General features: G+C 37.0%; 1 protein-coding gene across 1 annotated transcript in view; it reads left to right on the forward strand.

The window, feature by feature from the left end:
* Positions 1-21518, forward strand: part of CDC14A (cell division cycle 14A) — a 60451-nt gene that overhangs the window by 1534 nt on the left and 37399 nt on the right. Inside the window, 2 exon segments of the mRNA XM_065842646.2 lie at positions 10286-10361; positions 16328-16420. Of these exon segments, the coding sequence (XP_065698718.2) occupies positions 10286-10361; positions 16328-16420 (169 nt within the window).

The raw sequence follows: 21518 nt of genomic DNA on the forward strand, positions 1-21518 counted from the left end.
TAAGTCTTCAGAAGGTTTTGAGCTGAGCACTTCCTGTTGGCTTTTGTAGCTTTAGAATAGCAGAAAAAGTATTTTCTGTGAAGTAAGAGCTTTGTGTGTTTAGAAGACACCGGCAGCACATAGGTCAACAGTAAAATTGATTGTAATGTGAATGCTGTTAAAGGACATAAAATACATTAAACAAATAATCATTCTGTGCTGTGGTTAAAAAGTAGCTGCTCTGCACTGTGTTCCTAGCTGTTTCATGTGTGATAATTTATCTAGCCACTTGACAAGAGGTTTGCTGTAACACAAGTGAAACAAAAAACATGATCTTATTTTAAATACAACTTTCTGTATGGGTTGAAGAAGTTGTGAATATCAGCCATTCCTCCTTCCCTTCTCCAGTGACTTCAGTACTGCTTCTTTGAAGGTGTAAAACAATCTTCCTTGGTTTCTAGCTTACTTTCTATGCACAGCTTATGATTTTAGCAATTCTTTTCTACATGATTTTTTGAGTCTTTATTATCTTAAGCTGTGTGTCTTCTACTGGTGTTCCCAACGATTTGTTGCCAAAGTTGACTCTTGTAATTAACTGTGTGGGTTGGGAGTAGGTTCTGTAATGATAATTAACTGATTTAGTTTGGAAGGGGAGCTCAGGAGTACCTTAACACAAGGTTGACCTAGTATTAAAAGCAGAATTCAACTGGGAAAGGTCCAGAGCAACTGGTGTTACATGAGTATGTTCCACTTAAATGACAGAAAAAATTGATTTTGTATCTCTCTTAAAACTTCAGTGTTATACTTGACCTGAGATTTTGTTGTTGTTGTTGTTTCTAATTCTTAATATGCTTCTAGGAAAGGTGAAGGAATCTTACATGGGATTTGATCTTAGGAGTGGGAAGGGGGACCAGTTCTGTACTCTGTTAGTTACAGATGATTGTACTAAACAAGGACCATAACTGGGGTATTCTGTGTGAGGACAGTGTCATATTTTTAAAAAAGCACTGAGAAATTTGAGGAGGGAAAAGTAATTTTCTCTAACATGTATAAAGGAAATTCAGTAACTATACTCCTTAACTACCTGTTAATGGCATACCAGGGTGTAACTTGATATCAGATATAATTACAAGATAATGGAGGGAAGCAAAGGACACATCTCAAGATTCTGGACATATAACTCAGTGTATTTTCTGAGTTGATACCTTCTAAGCTATTTGGTTTTTTTTAAAGCTATCATGCTATATTTGATACTGTAATAGTGCTCCCTATTTTGTTCTCTCAAATTAAAACACTAAAACATGATATGAGGTAGAAATGAAGTGACAGTTACCAGGTGGTATGGATAAGTTTTGTGTAATAACCTCGTTTATGTAACAGTGCTAAACTTTCCCCAGATATTAGTATTGCACCATCCATCACTATCAGCGTATACAATGTTTGGTAATAAAAGCATGCCCAATTTTATTTTTCTTCGTCTTTTTCTTCTCCTCTCCAAGGAAGCTTATATTGTCTCAGGGAAGTAAAAGCAAGTATAAGTAGGGTTACAATTTTATTTTTTTTTCCCCAGTATGTTTCTGAAATTGGAAAGCAAGAGGCAAAATAAGGGATCAAATACAAGTCTCTTGTTTCTTGGGGAAATGCTGGTTTTTCCTGTAGCTTCCCTTTTCCTTGTGCTGGTCAGTGAGCTTGCTATCAGTCCGTGTTTCACAGGCTGCGCAGTGAAATAAGCGGCCTGACATCAGAGGTTTTCTGTAAGTAGCAGTGGAGTGTGAATTTCATACACCAGATTGGATCTTCTTGTTTTCTCAAGAACGCAGCCTTCTTCTTTCTGAGAAAGTGATTAGAAATACTTGCTATACATGATGGCAAAATAAACATTTGTGAGTTTTGGAGCGCTGTAGCTCAGGATAGTTGTTTCCAGTCTTCGTGCAAAATGGCCTGTGTATTCTGTTCTTGCTGATCGGAATTTCATGACCACTTCTGCTTTTTAATCAAATGAGTTATACAGATTGTTACAAGGAGGGCAGGAGATGTCTACTCAAGCACAAAATCATCAGTACCTGTGAGGTAATTTTGCTACTATGACTGTTTATTGGCTTGATTTTTGTTTAGGTGCATCGTTTTAGTGAGAAGAGGGATACTTCCTTGTGCATGGAAGTAAACTGCTTTGCTTTGGGCTGTTATTCTCCTAACTTTAGTGATAACTCTTAAAGTATGAAGTGTTACACAAATTTATTTAGGTGACTTTACTGAGGTATCAGTTTGCTTTCACTAAAGCAATATATGACCTGAAAACCTCATGAATACATAGGTTGGGGGCATGTTATTGGATCACATAATACTTCAAATCTCACAGCCTCACTTCCTTTATTTTTTTTTTTCCACCACTCTTGAAGAGACATAAGGAAGTAATAGTGCATGTTAATATTATGTCCCATTTATTAATCAAAATGGCTGTAGTGCTAGATCTGATGGTTTTGGAAGCTTTGGTCTGATAAATGCTGACTTGCTCTTGGAGTTCGTCATGTGATTTATCCCTAAATTGTACGCAAAGTGTGGTTATGTAATCTTGAGTACTTCAGCCTTCAGTTTTCACTTGAAGTTGTCAACTGTTCTAATGAATTCATAACACTGTCTTCACTTTTTTAAACATTCACACTTAAAAGCATTTAAGCCTATCTTTATTATTTTTAAAGAACATCTCAAATGCTAGCTAACTAGGAACTTGCTACTAGAACTGTCACTATTTTGGTTAAATGTGCTGCAATTTAATCTTGAACCTATTATGCTAGGGAAATGGTATGTAAATTCCTCAGCTGAGGGAACAAGAAAACTGAATGAGTTTATCCAATCTGAATTCTTTTTTGATCTGTTTCTGTAAGATTTTGTCAGTCTCTGAAACTCTGAGGTCCTTCCTGAGAAAGTCTGCACTGCTGCTTATAAGGGAATACAATCTTTCAGGGTAATGTAGTACAGGTGACTATTATTCCAGGAAAATGGAGTTAATGAGAAATAATCCAGAGACTGTCATTTGGCAAATAGACAAGCCTTGCTTTGGCAAGACCTCAATTAATTAGTTAGGCACTAGTAAGAAGCTTTTTATTCTCTAAGAATAGTGTCTTTCATGTTTCACCTTTCAGTAAACAGATCTGGATTGAGAATACTACACTTGACTGGTTAATTTGGCTTTCACATGTTTTTATTAAAGCAACTTTTTATTGTCCTTCTTATTGCTGTTTTCTCAAACAAAATTAAAGCTTAAATAATGAGAAATGGGAATCCCTGATAAGTAATAATGGCAGCTTTCAAAAATCATAATGTTTTTATTCAGTCACTTGTTCTGATTTTGGATCTCTTGTATAAATAGATTTTTGTAGATCTCATCTCTGACATCCTGTGAGCAGCTGTAAAAGTAATTAATGTGATATTCCCTCTACATCATATGTTTTACACTAAGCTTTCTTTCAAGCCATTTTGTTTTACTTGCCCATTTTACAGCAGTCTTATGGTAGCAACTACTCTTGAGTTCAAGCAGCAGTAGAATAGGACTCTCAAATACTTAGCTACAACAATATTAAATGAGTGCTTTTTGGACCTTGACTTGTAGGACTAATTTCCTTTACTGCATGTATATGCAAAGAAGCAGTTTCTTTTTCCTGTGAGAAGAGTAAGGGTTAACTTGTTTATTTTTACTTTGGCTAAATGCGTCTTTTCTGTGGCTATCCAGTAAGAGTACTTGCATAGGAAACCTGAACTACTACATCATTCTCTGGCTTATATCATTTGAAAGGGAAAAGAAAACTTAAACTTAGCCTTATTACAACAAACAGAGCTGTCACTTCACACAGAGAATAGGGAGTTCCTTGTTCATATCAGTAGCTTTTGAGGACTTGAACCTGACTATCAGATGACCAAGATAAGTTAGTAAGCTGAAGTCCACAAAAAAAAGTCAGGAAATTTCCCAACTTCTAAATTCTATCAATGTGACTGTAAATACAGAGTTTGTATACTAATACCAGCTTTTGTATGTCTAATTCTTACAGCTGAGTATTAAGAATAGTACTCCAGCTTTATTTTGTTTTCCATCTTAAAATGAGAGATTTTAAGTTTGCTCCAAACAAGGAAATCAGAAGATCTAAGAACTGAGAGTGTCAGCTTTTCCTTCAGACAGTAACTACTGACATTATTTTATATTTGAAACTTGTAAAGTGCTATCCTTTAACATTTATGATGTTCTCTCCAGTCCAACAGTTTCATGAATTCTATACCCACACATTGCTTTACTAAATCCATCTTCACTTTTTTGTATGGAAAATATATAAAAGAAATTGCCAAAACTCTTGAGGAATTTTTTTGTTTGTTTGCGGTAAATCTGTTTTCTAGGTTCTAGTTTTATATTGGAGTGTAGCTTGACATAGGAAACCCCTTAGAAGAAACTTGGTCTCTGTTTACTTTTTTTCCATAGAGAGTAGATTTTAACATGACCTGAAGATTATTCCAGAGGGAAACTTTTCATGGGAGAACTTCACTGATGCTTTGCTCTTGGTGTTGAGGAACATTATATCAAAAATACGTAGTTTGAAATAGCTATTTAATTGTTTATAAGTTGAATCTGAGTTCTTGTTAGATTTTGAAGAATTGGGAGCCTGAAGAAGATTTGGAACATTCAAAGGAAAATGGAGTGAGTACTAGAGCCTCTGCATTATTCCTACCTTCAGATGCAAGCAGTGAGGTGATACTTCATTTCTAGGGTTGTATAATATTTGCTGTGTCATCCTTTGTCTATTCAGAAGCGTGCAATCCCTAAGTAGCATTAAGTGTTAAGGATTGTGTCTCAGCCCAGATAAGAAGGCTTCTAGCAACTGACATGTTACTGGAATCGGTGGGGCTAGAGCAGGGACACAGTGCTGTGGAGCAGCCAGCCTTTGTTCCTGTGTTTGGGAGGGAGGAAGGATGAACATGCTCTAGGGAACAGGAGCTGGAGAAAGATGACTGAATAGGTAGGATTTCCTGAACAGCAGTTAGTAATGAGTGTGTGGACTGGTCCTCTTGGCTTTCATCCAGAAGTTCTGTGGCATGTTCAGCTTGTGATTTGAAGCATTTATCTGTAGTAGCCAGGTGGCCACTTCTGCAGTAGCTGGTTCTTGTACTGCTTAATGGCGAGATTCAGAGCACATGCATTAAGTGCATTACAGTGACCTGAATGTTGCAGCAATCCAGCCTAGGAAAGGGGAGGAAAGCAAGTGGAGAATGTTTTCCAACTTGTTCTGATTCAGTCTCATTGCTTAATTTTAATAGTAAGATGGCTCTTTGTAAAATGCTGAGAAATTAGTGTGATTTTTTTGCAGTTAGGAAGCTGTACTTCTGCTAGTTCCTGAAGTTCTTGAGGTTAAACTTCTTGACTTGAGTACTTTGCAACCCTTTGGTGCTCCTGTTTTTGCAGAAAAAAAAAAAAAAAAAAAAAAAGATTTTTGTATGGTTGATAGTCTCCAAGAATGCAAGCTTCCTACCTGAAGGAGAAGTTATACTTCAATTCTGGTGTACATACTCCAGAAAATCATGGCAATTGCTAAACTGTGCCTCCATTTTCAAGTTGCAAAACCACTAATTGAGTAAGCTGCCATGCAAGTAATGTCATCCCCTCTGAGCATTATTGCATTGTTAGGAACTGATCCACCAAGCCAATTTTACCCCCCCCCCAGCCCCATATGGTAATTAGGCTTTAGACCATATTCAGACTGTTGGAAATGCCTATGGTAAGAATGTATTCGTACCCCAATGTTCAGTGTAGCAATAACACTGAACTCACACTGCTCTGTCATGAAGAAAAGAATCCTGAAATAGCTTTTCAGATGGGAATTTCCTATCCTTTCATCTGTACCTCTGTTTCGTTATCACAAAACTGCTAAGTGAATGGCAGTATAAAACCACTGCTCTGATGTATTCATCTGTGGGTAAAAAGTATGAGGCTTGTGGGGTAAAGTAGAAGCAGTGCAATTTACCTTTGAAAGATAACTTGATACCTTGACTGTAAGTAGATTAACAGTGATGTTAATATGGAGGTTATAAACTCATTTCAAAGTCTGTAAGGCTATAGTATTCCTTCATTGACCATAACCAGTCTCCATCCAATAGTTCAAGATATGAAAGCTGTTTATTGTTCTAGTGCTGTACTAGGGTCAATGGTATTCAGATGTGTAGTGAAAAGGGACTGGAGCATTCAGAAGAGGTGCCCAAAGCTTGAGCTGACTCTGATACCTTCACATGGCTTTTCATGGAACTGTGGTGAGAAACAACTTGTGCTGCGGTCCTAAAGAGTTGTGGGCTACATTTCTTTGACCAATAAATTCCATGGAAGAACATACAGTAACTGCTTGCATGACAAAGACCAACAAGCTCTTTATGGGCTGGCCTTTCTAGGTGGATGACCATTCCTATGATACAATACAGCAAATACCTCAGATGTTAGGCTGTAAGAACTGATAGGAAGAAGTGGTTCTAGGAGCCTCTTCTATGGAAAATACAGATACAAGAAAGCTATGTTACTGCTTCCAGGTAGCATTATGATAGTATTTTTGAAGTATTTAAATATTCATCTAGTATATTCTGGGGTTTTGCTGTTTCTTAGTTGGAGAAGCATAAGGATAGCATATTTCCGTGGAAGAATAATTTAAGCCGTCATCCAAGTACTTGATTAAAACAAAACATAATTAAATGTAGATTAATTCCATACTTGTCTTCTGTTCCTTATATCTGGTTCCCACCTCCATTGCAAATGACTGTGTCTCTTAACTGACTTAGGCTTCAGAGGCATCCTGACTTCCTATTATGTATAAATGCTTATTAAAACATCTAGATACAAAGAAAGTGTATTACCTGTAAAAGAGGGGGAAGTAAAATAATATTGGGTAGATTATCAGTAACTACCATATAATAAGATTTGATTTCTTTTACGTTTTGTCTTCAGGTACTGTGAGATAAAGTTCTTTATTCAGATGATGACTTGGTGTGTCGTTTCTTTCCCATCTTCTGCTTGTATTTAACCCTATGTCAAAATTCTCTTCTTAAGAAGAAAATCGTCTGGGTGTGTCAGGGTGAATGGCCAGATATGCTAAAAGTAATGAGGGTGCATAAGATTAAACCCTTCAGTTTAAACATGACAGAAACAGTATTTAGTTCTAAGGATATAAATTGAGGAAGGGTTTTGTAGATCAGAGTTCATTGACTTCAATACAGAGCCTTGTGCTACCTTTCAGAGAACTCTTTGGAGATTTGTAAAGCACTTGTTTCACATAAGACATTCAAGCTTATTCCAATTTAGAGGTATTAAGTGGAGAAAGAATTATATATGTAACAAATCAACTTTCTCGGTCCCTCACAGATCTACAACAACGTATTGTCAATGAAGCCAATGACTGGCTTACACTACCTGCACGATGTTATGTAAATAACTTGGCAATTGCCAGTGTTTAGGTAATAATTCTGGTGCAACAGTGACCTAAATACCTTTCACTTATGATTGTGTTCGGTTTCTGAGAAATACCTTGTTCCTGCAGCATAGACAAACAGTGGTAGTACCAGAATCTTAAACACTGATACTCCCCCCTGCCTCCTCTGTTTAAAAGAACACAGCATACTTCATGATAATGAGTGATGGAGGAATAGTCAGTCTAAGATTGTAGCATCTTATAGTTTGGCAGCTGAGAGAATCTGAATGGCTTTATTTTGTAGAAATAAAATAACTTCATGGACAGACTAAATGTATTTTATCCTTATCCCCACCAAAATAGTAAGTAATTTGTCTATTGTGGATAAAATGATTTGTAAATTAATTTTAATGAGCTTTTCCTGCGCTTCTGTTTGAGTTTAGTCATGTGTGAAAGTAGAACCTAATGTATGACTTCATATCAATGTACTTCCAGCAGATGAATAGTAATAGGAACTTATTATCCTAAAGCATGCTGTAGTTCTTCAGTGATTTAGATGAACTGTGTGTTCACTTACATCTTTGAGCAGTTAAAAGCTACTTTGCTCACACTGGTTTAAAAAAAGTATCCTGTATTCTAGTAATCATCATATTCCACACTTTTTCACAGTACTTTAAAAAGTATTTTTCCCAGAATCTTAAAATCCTAAATTCTACTCTACTATCACATATTTAAGTGAAATAATGCTCTACAGTTAAGGGAACAAGGTTTTTAGATTTAGAGAAGGTGTTGGTGCAGCAAAATGGGAGGAAATGTTAGTAAGCCTTTTATATAGCGTTTTTAGAAGCTACTTTCACTATAGTATTGTTAGAGCTCCAGTTTTAACTTATTTGTCATAACTCCTACTTGTCCTTCTTAGAACATTTTTTTCATCTTGATTAAAGACTGTGGAGGGTTTAATTTTAAAAGTAACTATTAACTGTTGACCATATCTGGCAGATTTATCGAAGAAAAGGTGAGGAATTCCAAAGTCAAACCCTGCTTTACTGCTACTGCAATTTCCCCTTGAGTTAGTTAACTTCTGTGCAACCTACAAATAAAGTCCTAAGAGCTGGACAGTTTAATCTTTGACACAGCTAATGAGCATTATAATATTTTGTACTGAAGGGTTGAACTGAATCTCAACAAACATGTTATTTGACGTTGTAAAGTAGATGATATTGAAAGAGCACTGGTGTGGCAGGCGGGCTGTTGTTCTAGATGGTGATCAAACTAATGTAATTGTCTCTTTTTGCACTGGTTTTGGCTTTCTTTTCTTTGAGAGAATGTGAGGAGAAGGATACTAATAAAGTTATAAGCACCAGAAAGATAGGGGACTCCTGCTTTGTGTTTGTACCCATTTAGAAGAATGACTGAAGCTGGAGGGCACCTCTGGAGATTGTCTGCTCCAACCCCTGGGCTCAAAGCAAGGTCAACAAGAGCAGGTCGCTCAGAGTCTTGTGCAATCGGGTTGTGGCTCCACAGCCCCCCTGAGCAACCTCTTCCAGATGTTTGACTGCCCTCAAAGTTCCCTTCCTATGTTTAATTGGAACATAATTAACTTTCCTGAAAAATACACCCTCTGCCAATGGAGAAGAATGCTTGAAAGGTACTACCCACCTAATCTATCATCTGATTTCAGTAAGTTTTCACTCTTCAAAGCCCAGAAGTCATAGAGTAGAGTTAACTTTTCTTTTGTCATTCCTCAAATAACATGTATTCAGATGCTGATGGCCTGTTTTATTTGTCAATAGACAAGAAGTGCCCTGTCTCTTGTCAAGGCTTAAGGCGGAACTTATTAAAACGGTTTAAGTTATTGTCCATTCTCACTGTAATTTATAAGCTGTACATCAACAAATTTTCTTAGATGAAGACAGACCTTCTACAGACAAAAAGGAAGAATATTGCAGAAAGCTTGCAATTTAAATTTTGAGCAATTTTGCATTATGGGTGGGGAGGGAGAAAGCTCTGGGAGGTGTCACTGTAAGTTGCTTGCATAAAGGCTCCTATTAATGGAAAGGCACCTATGTGAAAGGTTTGCTAGGATGAACACTGTGAACCCCTACCAAGAGCTTTTGTTGTGCGATGATTTTCCTGTACAGACTACTGCTATTACCTCTTATCCTAAGGACAGTGATTGCTGCTTCAAAGGTAATATGAGTGTTTAAGAAGAATCTGGAAGAGAGAAACAAGAACAATCAGAAGACATGAAATTAATAAATTGAAAGAACAGCACAGAGACAAGAGGATTGAGGGGACAGAGGGAAACATAATTATATGTGAAGTGTATATATAATATGTAACCTCTGGAATAGTGGAGGATGGGGTAAAAAGAAATAAGTTTAAATTTTGGACAGAGATTAAGACTGGACATTATTTAATAAATTTTACTACCAATAAGAATTTCTGTTTATTCTTCATAATCTCTAATTAGGAAGTCTCATCTTAAGCAGTTGTAGAACCTTTATCTAGGGTGACATCAGTGTGGCTTAAAGGAGATTAGATCACGTCTTGAAGTTGTTCTCTGTAGCTTTGGCCAAAACCAGAACTGATTATTATGGGATGGAGAAAAAGTTCCATACTTAGTGTGTGTATATAATGGAAAAGGTAGTAGCCAGAGCATCTGAAACTGAAGCTACAAATGCTTTCAAAGTAATTGTAGCTATCCTTCTGTTAAATTAATCGATAAAGGGTTTATTGTTGCTCTATATATATTGACTACTCAATATCCTCCCAAAGTTACTGATTTTGCAGCTTTAACTTTCAACGACATGCATGTTGAAATTTGCTTAGCTCTTTTGTATAAATAACACTGCTTTTTGTTCTTTTTCTCCCAGTTTCTATGGAGATTTTGGGCCGTTGAATTTGGCAATGTTATACAGATACTGCTGTAAACTAAATAAGAAATTGAAGGTAAGCTTTGTTTAAAAACAATATTCATTTTTTTTTTGTTTGTTTGTTTTGAAATTCAGCTAAAATGTATTATCCAGTTTGGTTCTTAGGTGCTCATTCTAAATGGTTACTACTAAGCTTCAAGGTTATTCTTTGTTCCGAGTTATTTTCTGACTTACTTGTAAAAGTGTCACTTGCTGTCAATTAATTTGTAGAAGCGTCCTTATTTTGTTGCTTCTGTATAATGATTGTTGATTCAAGGCAATTTTGAGTTGCTGTTCACTGGAGAGAGAAAATTTTAGTATCTTGTTTGGATACCACATTAGCTTTTTTGTATGAGTGAAAAACGTTGATCCACCCTTTGTAAAGCTGACTAGAATCTGTAAATGCAGCAGTCAGTTCTGAAGATCTGTGACTGAGTTGTGTTGTAACAACACTGTCTTGTCATGAAACCACAAGCCTGAGCTGGGTTGACCCTGGCCAGAAACTGAACCCCTGGCAACAGGAGACCCTTTACCAAATATTACCAATTTAAAATCTTTATACGATAGTAGATCTGTAGGGGAAAATGGGACAACAGATACAATAACTTTGGCCACTGTTAAGAGGATTCCTGTATCAAAAATGACGTTGTGTTGTTACTAATGTTTGCTGCACAAATGAACCCATTATGCAAGTTGATTCACACTCTCTGGTGCTTCCAGAGGCACACTGACTTTAAGTCAGTTTTAAGAGGAAGTTTTGCGAATTGGTGCATTTGTAGAGTTGCTATAACTTTTTTTTTTTTTTTTTTTCCAAAAAAGTGTTTCTAGTGGAAACTAAGTAACAGTAAGCCAGGAACAGCACAGAGAAATCTTGTGTGGATCAGCTGCAGTCTCAGATGGGAGGAGGTGCTGTTTGCTGCTGCTGCCTTACAAAGGCTAATTCCGAATAGGTTAATTTAAACTACTAGTGCATAATAGAGAAGAGTAACCTGATAGAGCAACCACTTGAAAGCAATACCTGATTCTAATAGCTAAAGCATGGAATACCACCTGAGTGGTACAGAAACTTGGACATGAATAGATTCCAGTCTGGCACTACCCCGATGTAGGTCAGTACCTGCTAATGTAAGCTTTGCTCTTCTAGTAGTTAATATGTATGCCAACCCAGGTTCTAATGTAAATACTATCTGCAGTGGCTGAATAGGCTTGTAAGACCGAATGCCAGGGCTGAAGTGTGCACCTGGTGTGCACTGTGGGCCTAGCTACAAAAGGCTACTGGTGAGCTTCACTAGTTGAGAATGATGGATTCACAGTTTCAACCCTTCCACCCCTCACCTTCTCATGTCTGTCCTTTGCAACTGTCCCTGAGAAGATTACTGAGGCCTGAACTAGTGTGTGTAAAACAGAAGTTCATGACCTGTGACTTAGCTGCCAACAAGGCTTTGATGCAATGAGCAACTGCAGCAGAAGTGTGGTAATTCTCACATAGCATCAGGGGATACACAAGCAGCCTGTGAGTGGTGTTTCAGACATGTGGAGCACCGATTTGAATAATGACATGGAGAAAGAAAGAGTCCTGTTGAACAAGCTGGTGCTTGCATGCCCGTGTGGGAAGGGTGGCCATGCCCAGCAGCAGGAGCTGGCTGATCCCAGTCAGGAAAAGGCCCTGCAGGTTGTCCTGCTCTGGAACTCCAGCCTCTCCTGTGAGGTGATTGCTGCTGCACTACAACACTTTTGGGACCCTGAGGCAATCCCAGTGCTTAAGCTCAGATGACTCCTGCCATGATTTGGTATATACCTGGTCGGGTACACTTCATGTGCTTTTCTTACATAACGAGTCTTCAAAAGAAGCATGGCACCAAAAAAAAAATTCACTAGCCACAACAGTTTTTATGTGGATATAGTGTTCCTATTTATAAAAGTTTTAAACTTAGTAATTAGAGTATAAAAACTCATTAAAACAAACTTCACAAGCTTCCTCTCAAAGTCTTTCAGCTGTATCTATTTTTGTTTTGAGAGAAGAATTAGACATGGAGGCAATTTTCTGCTTTCCCACCCCCTTTCTTGGGGCAGGTGGGGAAGGAGAAGGATACCAGTTGAAATGTGCTAATAGCAGACCAGCATTTTAAAGTAAGCTGTTGTAACTTCATGCTGACTGATGTTAAAAACAGTACATAGTTCTCTTCTGAAGAGCTGAACAATTTAGTCAGATATCTGTTTGCTGAGAAAGTCAGAAGTCAAGTCCTAGTTATGCTTTACAGGAAAACCTTTCTGACCTTGTTATGTTTTTAATGTTTTGATTGCTGTGGAGATGATCTTGACTAGCCAAGTCAACAGCAAGAAAAAAATGCTTTGCCATGCTATCTTTCTACTTGTTTTTTGAATTCTGTTTGAGGGAAAAATGCCTGACTAAGCAACTGTGATTAATTTATGAAAGAAATCTTTTTTCTTCTGTTTAAATAAGTCTAATTTCATTAAAAACCCAGTGTTTTATGCATACATAGCCTTACACAATCTCAATAAATTCAGAAGGAGGGGTAATCAGAGAGAGTGAGTGTTGCTGAGATAAATGATACAAGTACAGAAGATCAAAGGCAGGAGAGGGAAGGTTCTGGCCAACACGTGAACTATGTGCTTAACATTTCTTGTATGCTAACTGTATTGCTGCTGAATCACAGGAGTTGGTTTAGTATAAGCAAACTGCTGGGCATTCACATGGCACTATAGTAATTGCAAGTATCTCCTTTAGGACAGCTTAGATTTTTAGGCAGATTTCATTTACATGTTTTAATACATCATTTTCTATGAACAGCTTGCCAGTCTTGTAGTCACTGCTATTTATATGTACAGATTACATATATATACACGCATATATATTTAAACAGTATTTGTGTTGGTCCAGGCTTATTAAACACATTACAGTAACTTCTTGCTTGAACAATGCAAGTACATTAAGCCAAATCCATTAAATAAAATACCATCAAATACTTTGATTCTAAACAGGTGTCAATCTAGTAATTCTCCACAATAGCACCTTCTAAGGCTGTTAACAACTTTGATGCAAGTACATCTCTCTTGAGATCTTTGAGAAACAAGAACTAATCATTTATTATTTAAAAAAAAAAAATTATAATGAAAATTATGTGCTGTGGAACCCTCTCATAAACCAAATGAGTTAGTTTTATCACCTAAAACAAAACCTGCCACACTTTTCATGTAACCTCTGCTTTTGGTTTGAAAGATTGAGTATAATTTCTCTGGGATGTATCTTGACAGTTACTGTTCTGTTATATTATTACATTGTGTCTTGTAATTATGTGTGAAACTGCTACAATTTTCTTCCTGGTAAAGAAAAACATCTTTAGTGCTTCATAGTATGTCTGTTAGTTTTTTTTCGAAAAAAGGTTGTTTGCACCTATGTTACTCTGTATCTCCAGCTATTCTGTAGACTGAAAAATTTATTGTTGAGACATTTTTGGTTCTTCCAAGTTGCGCAGTATCTAAGGGAACTAAAGTCAAGAACCACTCAGGTGGAGCTTTAGAGCTTAAAACAGTCGCCTCAAAGAACTGTCTTTAACACTTGTTATCATTGCACGTAGCCAAAGGAATAGGCTTAGCTTATTAAACAGGGTCAGAGAATCGGTATTTTTTTAGAGATAGATCGTATGGCTTAGTATTGATATGGAAAGTGTACTGAGTTGAGAATTTGTGTGTTAATGTTAACAGAGGCATAACATTGACACTTCAGCAAACACTGTAAAACTTGATTTTCTCTAACTCATGTGCAAATAAAGACAGTGGTTTGGTTTATAGGCTTCTGAAAAGTAAAACCCTGATGCAGTTTTCCTCTGGTTGCTATGCTATAAGCTGTTAATGTAGGTTTTCAATTTTGTGTTAAAGCTTTCATCAGTATTCAAAATATATTTTAATGTTTCATATAGCAAAATGGTTCATAAGGATTAAACCTTTATATTTTGAAAATGAAACAATGAAAATGATCTATTTCTTTCATTTAAAAGTTCTGGGAACTTTTAAGCTGAGCTGTCCCTTTTTGGCTACTTCAGATACAAATGTGTCTCAAAATCTGAATGACTTCATATACTTGTATGATTTAAAAAATCCATTCTGTAAAATGAAACAAGAAATATGGTCCTTTTCCATAGAACTTACTTCTGGCTAGGTACATGCTTTTTGCAGTTTAAAATAATATTTCAGGTGATCTGTAAACTGTTGCAATGAACTTCACTTTAAAATAAGTACTAGTCAACAAGTTATAATTGAAGTTCTGTCACTGTTGCATAACTACTGTAATCTTATCCCACCCACACATCATGGGTGGAATTGCAGTTAGAGAACACTAAAATTAAAAAATTGAGGAGGGCGAAGAAAGGAGGGATCTTAAAATACTGGGATTAATTTTGTCAAGTTTTAATAATAATTGAATGCTTCACTAATTAAATAACTACTTGTGCTTTATATGTTTGCACATACACTGAAGGAGATGTTGCTGTTGGTCTCAAGATAAAACCTCTTCCAATCAACAGCAACCAGCTATCTCAGGAATTGCAGTCCTTTTTAGACATACCCAGTTGCATTAACTCTCACTCGTTCTACCTATGGAAGTTGTGAGTAATAAAACCAGACTAGAATGTACAGTTAAAACTGCTAGGAAGGGTGCTGCTTGTGGGGATGTGGGAGTAGGAAGCTGACCATGATATTATACGTACATCGGTTTTGTCCTGAGTTTATCAGCTATTTGGGGTTTTTTGCCAAATGTGATTCTGTGGTTGAAGTTGTCCTAAAATTTGCAATAAGGTTTAAGATGAGAGCCCGCATTTGCAGGTTCCTGGAACTGAAATACACTTGGCATGAATTAAATGAAACAGAATTCTGCAGCAGTTACCTTATCTCCACACACACAAGTGTCATTAGTGCCAAGAGTAAGAAAATAAAGTAAATTGAAGTTGTCCGATTGGAGTTAAAAACCTGAAGCTGAGTAACAGGAACACTGGTATAAAGGCAGTTTATAAAATCTGCAATTTTTATAAATAGAAACACACCTCAAATATTTAGAAGCAGAATCCAGTATGTTTATCTGACTTCCTCAAAACTGTAGTAGTACTGCAGAAATCTGTCAGGAAAAACGTGTGATAGTGCTGCAGAATATAATAAAGGCATAGCAATTCATGAAGGTAAAAAAAAAATAATAATGCAAGAAACTGTCCAATTTGTCATTTTTAAGTGACAATTCTATATCTTTCTGGCTTTAAATGTTTTGCTGCAGTTTGTCATTATTGTTCTTTCCTGGTGCTTGTTGGTCTGGTTTTCAATGGGAGTTTTGTGCACAGGATTCTGACAGAGGCTTATTTTCTTCCTAAAGAAAGAAGAATTGCAAGTGTTACTAGTTTAGTCTCTGCGTACCCTTTTTTCAGGCTTTTCACTGATGCCATCATTTAATTTTTTCTTTTATAAATTCTTGCTGTTGGAGCTTTCTGAAGATGTCTGTCACCGCATTTTTAGGTAGCACAGATGGAAGATGGTGTTCAACTTATAAAATGCCTGTAAGATTGATCGCTTCAGTTTTTCTACTGTCTTCTCCACAGAATTACGTGCTAAAGCGATTTAACTCATAGGAGGATGTTTGAGTCTGAAAATTTCAATCTCCTTAAGCAAAATTCATAAGCTGTTGTTCAAGTATTTAAAACTTGGAAATATAAATCCAGAATTGTGTACTGAACATTTTGGTTCAACTGCATTTTATAGGATATTTTTGCACAGCAACTAAGAAACCCACATGATACAGTGGCTGTTGTCCTGCACTCTTATCTATAATTTAAGAAGATTGTTTGTGGTATCGGTAATTTTTTTTTCCTTTAGGGATCTTCTCTGTAAGAATTTTTTCAGGCTTATTTTTCAGTTTTGGAAAAGTGACTTTTTAAAGTATTTTAACATGTGTTCTCTCAGTAAATATTGTGTGTTTTGTTTTCTTTTTTTTGAAAACAGTATTTCAGTCTATCAAGAAAGAAGATCGTATACTATACCAGTTTTGACCAGCGGAAACGAGCAAATGCAGCATTTTTAATAGGTGCATATGCTGTAAGTATGATTTATCGCATGAATACTTCTAGCCTTCCTTAAGAGACATCTGCTGTGTGTAAAACAGCATCTCAGGGGATGGTCCTTTGGGGACATGGGCAGGTTGTAATTTGATTCTTCTGTAAGCTGTCTTTGAAAGTTCTGCTGTATGAGTTTTAGGGAAACCCTGTCTTTAACACTTAACTTTCATTTTCTTGCACGTCAGAAATGTGAAGCACAAACTTAGATCTAAACTTGGCTGTCTTAGGATTGATTGCTGCTCATGGCAGTAGTGAGATTCATACTGAGGAGGAGAAAAACTCACAACCTTTCCTGAAGTTATTATACCAAAACTGTAGTGATTATTGAATGAAATTATTTTCTCAATTAACTGTCAGAACCTACCCAGGATAATGGAAAAGCAGAGGTACTTCAGCCTTCTGTTATTGCAGATAATATGCAATACACAAGCCTATCTTAGTTACTTAAGCCTAATTTATTGTGAGTTTTGATCATTTAAGTTTTGATAGTCTCAAGCTGACACCTTGCACAGCTGCTTTTTGTCTTCATAGCAGTGTTGCCCAAACTTCATTTTCACCATCTGGCTCTACTGTCCAGAATTGGAGCACACTTCTAGAAAACTCAGTGTCTTTGCTATAGCATGTTTTACAATGGTAAACTATTGGAACTGAGGAACTGTTTGTCCTGAGCTGACACCCATGTGGTCAGCTGAGTTCTGAAGTCTCTGTTAGGTTGGGCTTTGTGCTGGTGGTTTCCTTTCAGGCCTGAGGTCATGCAGAAAGCAAAGCTCAATAAATGCAGATGATAATGCTGAAGGACTTGAGGTTGCAGATTCTTGTAATTAAACAACATGTTTTACTACAAGTGTAGGAATAGTGTGTAAATGCTCTTGACAAAGTTGATCTATTTAAATTTAAAGATGGAAAAAATTAGAGAGAAATTCAAATTCTAAAAATCTTTGGGTTAGATTTGTAACCCTTGGGGGTAAACCTGATGAAACAACTCTACAAAACTAATAGTAAGAACAAATGAGTTAGAATGTTCTAAATTTGTTAATGTTTTTGACTGTATAAGGCTATGCTGGAATTAATGTCTGTGGAGAGTCTCTGGCTGTGTGCTGTGAACAAGCCAGGGCTTGATGCGGCTGTGCTACACGGAAGGATTTCCCTGAGACACCAGAGACAAAAGGAAAGTAAACAGAAGCTGGTCTGCCCTCGACCCAGGCTGCAGGAGGGGCGTTGCCGCTGCGCATGAACAGTCTGTGAACAGTGCCCTGCAGCCAATCACCATAGTGGGGGGGGATGAGTGACTGTAAGTGTAACCAATTGTAGCCTGCACTTGCCGCATGGCCTTTTGGTATAGAGTATATAAGGCTTGGAAAAACGTGGTCTCGGGGACATTGATATTCAGTGTTGTTGAAGAGTTCATTAAAGAGTACGGATGGTAAATTCACATTGAATTAGACTCCTTACTCTCGCCCGGCCCGCCCGTTCGATCAAAGAGCTTATGCCGGCGTCTGGATTCGTCGAATTTACTACCACTACAATTGGCAGCAGAGGATGGTTCGTTAGCAAAGCATAACGCTCCGGATCTACAAATGTCCAATTCTGTGTTTTAGATTCTGTTTAAGGAGCCTCCAAATTCAATAGTGTATAAGCTTCACTGTCCCTTCAGATCCAAAATATGTCTGAATTGTAGCATCTTCAGTAGTTATTCCCATACTATAGTTTAAAGAAGTTTCAGTCATTCCATTCTGATTGCTCTTTTTCTGTTCGCATCATTATATCTTCAGTTCTGTATTTAGAAAGATTCACTTCTAATTAAGCCGGTAGCTAGAGAGCACTGATCTAGCACCTACATAGATTTACAGCATCTAATTGCCTTCACTGGATTGCCCTTGTCTGATCCCGCCTTCACCTCTGGTACATCTCAGAAGCCTCAGAAAGGGTAGGACGCTGGCATTCTGAAGAGGATGAGATTTATTTATTTTTTTTAAATTCCCCTTGTCCAGTCCTTGTTATCTGACTATCTCAACTAAGTAGCATCTCTGTGTCTGAGGGGTTAAAAGGCCCTTGTCAGTAGTGTGTAGGCCCAAGGAGAGGGTGCTACTGTTTGTGAAGAGAACTTGCAAAGCCAGGTTGTAGGAGCAGAAAGCTAAGGAGCTGCGTAAGATGCAAGACAGAGTTCCAAGCAGAGGACTGATCAGCTAAGTAAGACCATGCCAGTTTTACGTATTTAAGACTTAAATATGGGAACAGTCTGATATGTTTGGTGGTTCTTATTTGAAGGAGCCTGCTTAGCACGTAAACCTAGGGATAAGGACACACGGTGGGGAGGGCAGCAGAAATCCCTCTAAAGAAAGTCACGACAGAGAACGTGTAGTACATGTACCATGGTGTGACTGTATATGTATTGATAACGGATATCAGGTGGCACATTACACAGTGGATGTTAGCTTATGTGTACAATAAGGTGAATTAGTGTGCCACAACTGCAGGCACGTTTAACCCTTGCCTGCCTAGTCTGTTTTAAGCTTCTTATAGCTCTTAATTGCTAGCATATGCAAGTGATTTACACTGGCTTTGATACTGTTACTCTCTTGCCAGTCTAATAGATGTTTTAAGTATCTTCTGATTATTGAAGATATTACATACCAAGAATTCTTTACTAATACAGTGTTACCATTACAAAAAAGTATTCACTGTCTTGTTGAAAACACCTTGTAGTCACCTTACAATTCCTCTCAAATTAGTATAGCATGAGAAAACATTTTGCATAAAGGTATCCAATATGTTATGTAAGTATGTCTTCCCAGAGTTACATCTGTAGACATATATTCCTGAACTTGCAAGTGCTATGGGAGTTCATTCACCTTCTTCTGTAACAGTTGATACTAATGCCAATAAATTCATAAAATGAATATTTATTCTAAAAATATATTATCTACTTAATCTATTTTGTTTTGTGGTGGGTTTTTTCTTTTTTTTTTTTTTTTTTTTTTTACTGCAGAAGCGTATCTTCTTTAATCCAGGCATATTCATTTTACACTCAAGAAATAATATTTGCATTTTTTGAGTGGCTTGCCTGTAAATGTTCAGTCAGATGCAGTAAATGTACACTCTGAGGTTATGTGACAGAACGTTTCCTGACCCAAAGGAATTTAAGCATATCCTTCAGTAAAAGAACTGCCAACTGCCAGTTTGATGTATTGCGATTTGAATATCTAAATTGTGACAGAAATGTATGTACTCTTTGATTTGAGGTCTATCTAGATTTTTTTTCTCTTCTTCGATTATACAAGCTTTTTGAGACCAGAAAGTCTTACAGTGAAGAACGCTACCAATGTGTGACAGTTAATTGAGAAGACTTGTTTTATTTGTCATAGTGTTAAAATATTAAGTGTAAAATGAAACGTGGAAAACAGTGGATCAGGTTTTTAGGAATGTGTTTCCAGTGGTGATTATGCAACTTAGATTGTTCCATTGAACAGCTTCTTAGACATATTGAACTGAAATACCCTATAGCTATTAAAATATTTTAATAAGAGAGCCATAAGCTTAAGCGTAAGTCTTGAAACCTTATTGGCAGTGGCTTGGCTGTTGTAAATTGCATCTTAGGAAGCTGCATTTTCTGAATTTCAGTTTTTACAATGGACTTTCAATACATTTGGGCTAATCATGTCCAGTTGGTAAATTATTGTTCTTGCTTTTAAGGATTCTCTAAAGATTACTTCTGTCATAAAATTCAGATTAAGAGGAGGATAGTATTTAAAGTTTTCCAAGAACAGAACAGCATGCCAACTTCTTTGATCTTAGAGAAGTTCAGAGCACCTCCTAAATGGCCAAGTCTACACCACACGTTGTTCAGTGATGTCAGAAACATGGTGCTACCAAGTTTTGCAAAGTCTTATCAGATGCCACACCCTTCTTGAGACTGCTTTAGATTGGCTTCACAGAATTCTTGTGGTAACTTCGCAGCTCGAGTGGATCTGTTCCATAGACCTCTAATTTGAAAATGACAGGTGTGGGTGGGAACAAGATGAATCCAAATTCTATTTGAAATATTGTGGGTGACTGTTGAGATGGACTTGCAAAATGCTAATTCCCTTTTTGTTCTGTAAACTTTTTAGGGAGTATGGTATGAAGTTGTTTTGGGGTTTTTTTTTTGGCAGTGTGTATGGGGCCAGTATTGCTACATGTCATGTGCCTGCGTAGTGTCCCAACCATGGAGAGCTTTATCTTTCAACCGCATCATTCAGGAAGTTGAGAACATAATAATGGAAATGTCCCAGAAAAAAAATATATATTTGGAATTTTTCAGTATTTGCTGAATCTGCTTTTTTACAGATAGCAGTGCCACATGATATGAGTTACAGTAGTGACAGGAGGGAAAGGGAGGAGAACCTTGTCCCTTGTAAAACAATTATCGTAAGAGAATAATCGCTATCTGGAAAGTGAATTCTTTTTCAAGGCTTTTACTTGCATTGCTTCCTAGATACATGTTCAGTTTATACCAGCTATTCACAACAGGCTCTGTGTGTTGCTTTTGTTTTTCTTTAACTTGTGTATGTTGCAGAATGAAAGCACTCTGAAGTTTCATCATATTAGATCTAAAAATGAGGCTAAGTTTCAGTTGCTGAGTTTTCATTGATAAAGATGAATCAGATAACAGTTTTCTTGATTTTCCTTAATGGATATCACTACTTTTTAAGTACTGAAGACATGTACTGTAGTGTTTCCTTCTCCATTTCATTATCCTTCCTCCTTCAGTTATTGCATTATTCTTGACAGCTGCAATACTCTTTTGTTCAGTGTTTCTTACTCTCTCCTTCCTTCTGTGTTCTTCGTATCTTTTTCCTGTTTCCATTGTGGTGTCTTTATTACGAACTTTGTGGACAGACAACTAGCAGTGTTTGGTTCAGAATGTCATGTGTACATGTCTTTGAGCAGAGACAGCTTTGAAGTACCGTAACTTCTGTGAAATAAAAACTGGTTCATTGGAAAACATTAATATGATACGACTTTGCACCTACTTCAGTTTTATGGCTTGCTGGCTGTGTAAGGTGGAGACTCATCTTTGCCTGAAGTCCTCTGAACTA

Source organism: Patagioenas fasciata, chromosome 6 (genome assembly GCF_037038585.1).
Source record: "Patagioenas fasciata isolate bPatFas1 chromosome 6, bPatFas1.hap1, whole genome shotgun sequence".
NCBI classification, from domain to species: Eukaryota; Metazoa; Chordata; class Aves; order Columbiformes; family Columbidae; genus Patagioenas; species Patagioenas fasciata.